A 4,496-nucleotide genomic window follows, 5' to 3' on the forward strand; every position below is an offset into this window, starting at 1 on the left:
TATATAAATTGTATAATTGTAGTCTCGTTTGGAAACAAATTAAAACAGCGCTGCAGGGACACTCAGCGTGAAACCTATTTATTTATTTATTTATTGCATTTTTTTGCATTTTTAAAAATCATTTTATTTTTCTGGACAAGCCGTAGGAGAATGTCGTCTCTTCATTCAGCCTGTCCTGGGCCTCGGGTTAATATTTGGGTCAACACAGTGAAATATCACCACAGCAACGACACTTAAAGTAACCGGGGAAATAAAAAGTAGTCGGTCTGCCTCTTTTGGAGAGAAACCGGACATTGTGCGTCATTACGCTCTCTCTGCGTCATTTCGCAGCACCGTTAAACACAGAGATCGGAACACGCAGCTCGTCTGAATGCTGTTGGCTGGACGTGGCGCTCAGAATTCCGCTGATTCTGCACAAAGTTCTGGGCGTACTTTGTTTGTCTTGTTTTGCATCCAGGACAGATTGTTGCTCTGGTTTTATACGAGCTGACAGGATCTGGATGTGGGTTTGTAGAGCTGGCTGGGTCCTCCATCTGAAGTGACCCGCAGCTGCAGGACCGAGACGGGCCTCGTGACGGCTCGGACGTCACCACACCGGAAACGGTTATAACATCTGCACGAGCGCGACAACTCTCATTCTAGAGAATTCTATCATTTAGATGTGAAATTACTGAAATTAATTAGTTTTAATTGAAGACGTGCACGCGCCCGCAGCTCAATGCCACTCACTTGTCGCCGTGAACGCGCTGCAGCAGGAGCGGATCGATGCTGTGTTGGAACCTGCCGCAGTGTGTGTGTGTGTGTGTGTGTGTGTGTGTGTGTGTGTGTGTGTGTGCGGTGTTTGGGATGGGGCGTCTCCAGCAGACCAGACGACACAACGCTCTTGTGTTGTTAAATCTACCGAGGACACTTAAACCATAGCTGGTCACGTGACTCTCAAGGTCAAGGGCTTCTCTGTCACACACACACACACACACTGCAGGTCAGATTCACAGAAGACCGACAAACAATAGCGCACTTGAACGTCTCCCTTCTGTTCCCGCGTAAAGACGCGCAGCTCCCGTAGAGACGTTCTGCCTTTAACGTGGAGCTGAACGTCATTTTGAGAGTACGTATGGTGACGTAGGCGGGACGTAACGTTTGATGTGATGGTTGAAAACATTAGCTCACGACCTTCTCTAGATCTTGATGGACGGATATCATATTATTGGTTGAAATGCTTGGTACCATCTGATGTGCGCGCGCGTCATATTGATTGATTTATTTTGATATAAATATACGCAGAACAATATTTATTTTGTGTTATTTATTATATATTGTTCAATATGTGCATAATATCAATATCACGATATCTGATTTTTGGGGGTTAATTTTACATCTCAGCTCGACATTTATTGTTATTATCTTAATAAGCATAAAAATCAGTCAATTATCAAATTGATTATTCGAAGCCTTGCTTGTATATATTTCTGTCATATCTTTCTGACCAGGAACATTATCTTAGATTTTGATGTAAAATACAAAGACGTTGTTTTGTAATTTTCAGCATATATTGTTAAATATCATGACAATATTATGTTTATTTAAAGCACAAATTCCCGCTAAACGCTGCGTTTTGCGCAAACACAGTGTTGAGTAATGAGTATGAGCAGGGACCCCCCCCCCCTCCGCAACGCAAACTCGAGCTCGTGGGCGGTTTTGTTCACACGGGCCGTGACATGATAGCAGGAAATGGGTCGCATTGCTGCGGTGATGTTCCAGAGGGCGGCCTGATCCAAATATGAATTCACAGTCTCATAAACACGTCGGGATCCGCGTGAGAATCCTCCTGCTCACTTTTCTTACCAACTAACTGCGGATTTGTTTGCGCCTGTTTTTCTTTTGGCTGCAGGAGACAACATTACGCGCACGGATCTGCCAGTTGATGGATGTTTGAATATATGAAACCTACTGGAGACTATTTCTGGATTAAAAGGGTTTATTACGTTGCACTATACTTTGGATTACTGGTTTACAGGCGTTATAAACAGTGTGGACAGAATAATAGCGTGTTTCGGGGGCTACAGGGCACGGACAAACACGGACACAGTACAGACAGCAGACAGGACGGTTACATGAAGCAGGCAGGAAGGTGCTGTATTTACAGTTTGCCTCTGAGGAGACACGTCATCAGACGCTGTGGTTCTTTTCTTTAATCGTATTTTGTCCTTTATGTCCATTTTCTTTTCTTCCACGTCGTTGACGCACGCGGGTGCGCGCAATCCCAGTCCGTCGGTATTTCCCACATATTATTTTTGTCATTTCTCTCAGTTCATTTTTTTTTTTTGTATGTATTACACGCAAATACACCAACGTCCCTTCATCAGACGCACACGCGCTACGGAGCGCTGCCCTTCACTTTGGCCACGAACTTCTTCTCCTTCACCCTCCGGTTCTGGAACCAGATGGTGATCTGCCGCTCCGACAGGTTGGTCGCGGCCGAGATCTTCCTCCTCTTGTCCTTGGTGATGAATTTGTTGGCGGCGTACTCTTTCTCCAGTTCTTTGAGCTGCAGCTTGGTGTACGGTATCCGCTTCTTCCTGCCGCGGCGGAACGGCGAGCCGTCGTGCTGGTGAGCCACCACATCTGTTTAGAAACAAAGAGAAGGGGTGGAGGGTGAGGACACCGGGACACACCGGGACACACCGGACACACCGGACACACCGGGACACACCGGGACACACCGGACACACCGGACACACCGGGACACACCGGACACACCGGGACACACCGGGACACACCGGGCGGTGCGGGGAAACGTGCGCTGTGTCCGCGGCGCGAACGAGGAGGACGGCGACGGTATGCCTGCAGCTGATTGGACATCCATCATAGGACAAAGGCGGACAACATGGTGGTTGTCTGCTTGTCCGCGAGCAGCACGAGCAAGCGGCTGATCTGCAGCCTTCAAATAGCACCGCGCGTGCACGTGTTTGCACCTTTCTGATTGCTTGTGGATTTTAATTCCGTTGCAGTTTCCTTCTGGTGAACACGCTATGAATATATCATTTGGAAAGAGGTCCTATTAAAATCACACATCGCCGTGCTGCTGGGCTGATGGATCTAATTGATTGTTATTCTGCAACATGAATCCCACAAATATCAGCTATTTATAAGGTGAAGATTTGAGTCGGGCAACACGCGACCTCCCGGTTAATACGTGGCCTTTCATTAAGGAGCATCATGAGGGAAATCAATCTAAATATGAATATTGTCCCTCTACAGCAACAGATGCATAACTCACCTCGAGGTAAACATAAACAGCTTGTTTTACTGGATGCACAACACGTTTTTTATGGTTTATATGTATATTTTTAGTTATATTCCAATGTATGAAGATATGTATGTGTTTATTAGAGCATCCTAACTTCTCTAAAAGTCCATAATTCCATGTCACACGTGATGTTCTAGCAGTAGGCCTAGCATCATTCTACATACAGCTTCTTTAAAAGAGGAATAAAGGACGGTTACCTGCCAGAGCGGACTTCCAGAGGTGTCCAGCCTGTCCCTGGTCCTTGCAGTACATCTGTCCCCCCCAGCCGTTAGTCAGAGCCCAGGGCTGGTAGCTGTCCATGGGCAGCAGGGTGTCATGTCGCGGCTCCCCGCCGCCCAGCGTTTGGACCACCGACACGTCCAGGTAGCTCGCCATGGACTGGTACGGGCTCGGGTAGCCGTGGTAGAAGGCGAACTCTTTGGCCCGGTGGTTCGTGTATTCGTCCGAGCTCACCGTCGTGTCCATGTACTGCGAGCTGAGCGCGGCGGCTCCCGCCGCCTGCGTGCACGACTTGAGGGAACCCCGCCCCATCCTGCACGGGTAGTAGCCGTTACCAAAGTAGCCGTATGGCAACGCGGTGGCGGCCGAGGAGCCCTGGTGCGGCACGGCGGCCGCCGGGCACGGACCCGCCGCGCACTGCTTCCCCGAGGACAGGCCTGCCTCGCTGGAGCCCGGAGCGTCCACTGTGGGGTAGCCGGCCGAGGAGTGCACCAGGCCGGACGCGTGGCCGCCCAGAGCCGCGGCCGCCGCCGAGTGCGCCATGATGTTGCGACACTGGCTGGCGGCGAAGTTGCCGCTGCCCACCAGCCCCTCCATGTTCTTGTTCAGGTCGTCCAGGTTGTTGTCATAAACAAACATCACCGTGTCCGCTGGCCAGCGAGGGTTTAGAACCAAGGAGGCTGTCATAGGCGCTCCTTTTCCCAGTCCGGCCTCCGTGCGTCCCCGTTCCCTCTCACACTCTGACCACTCCGGTGCGCGACGCTGCTACATCGGCTGGACGAGGTGAACTGGTGTGCATTGATTCCTCTCTGATCGCCGGCTCTCACACACCGCAGTTGATTCGCATGTACCGCCACGCGCACCCTCGTAGCACGCGTGCGCTGCCTTAACGCTGCACCGGTGAGTGACGGTGCTCGCTCGGAGGCAAAGACTCCCGGTAACCGGCCGGACCTCCGGTTACATCCAA

At 50.4% G+C, this 4,496-nt stretch overlaps 1 protein-coding gene across 1 annotated transcript; it reads right to left on the reverse strand.

Annotated features, from left to right (window-relative positions):
• Nucleotides 1–2,377: 2,377 nt before the first annotated feature.
• On the reverse strand, nucleotides 2,378–4,216 carry hoxb13a (homeobox B13a; the record flags this gene model as incomplete). The annotated part of the gene is made up of 2 exons (XM_084037189.1): nucleotides 2,378–2,625; nucleotides 3,508–4,216. The coding sequence occupies 2 exons, from the start codon at nucleotides 4,214–4,216 to the stop codon at nucleotides 2,378–2,380; spliced, it is 957 nt and encodes a 318-aa protein (XP_083893315.1).
• Between the last annotated feature and the right edge of the window lie 280 nt (nucleotides 4,217–4,496).

The sequence above is a fragment of the Eutrigla gurnardus genome (genome assembly GCF_963514095.1).
Source record: "Eutrigla gurnardus genome assembly, chromosome: 20".
Classification (NCBI taxonomy): Eukaryota; Metazoa; Chordata; class Actinopteri; order Perciformes; family Triglidae; genus Eutrigla; species Eutrigla gurnardus.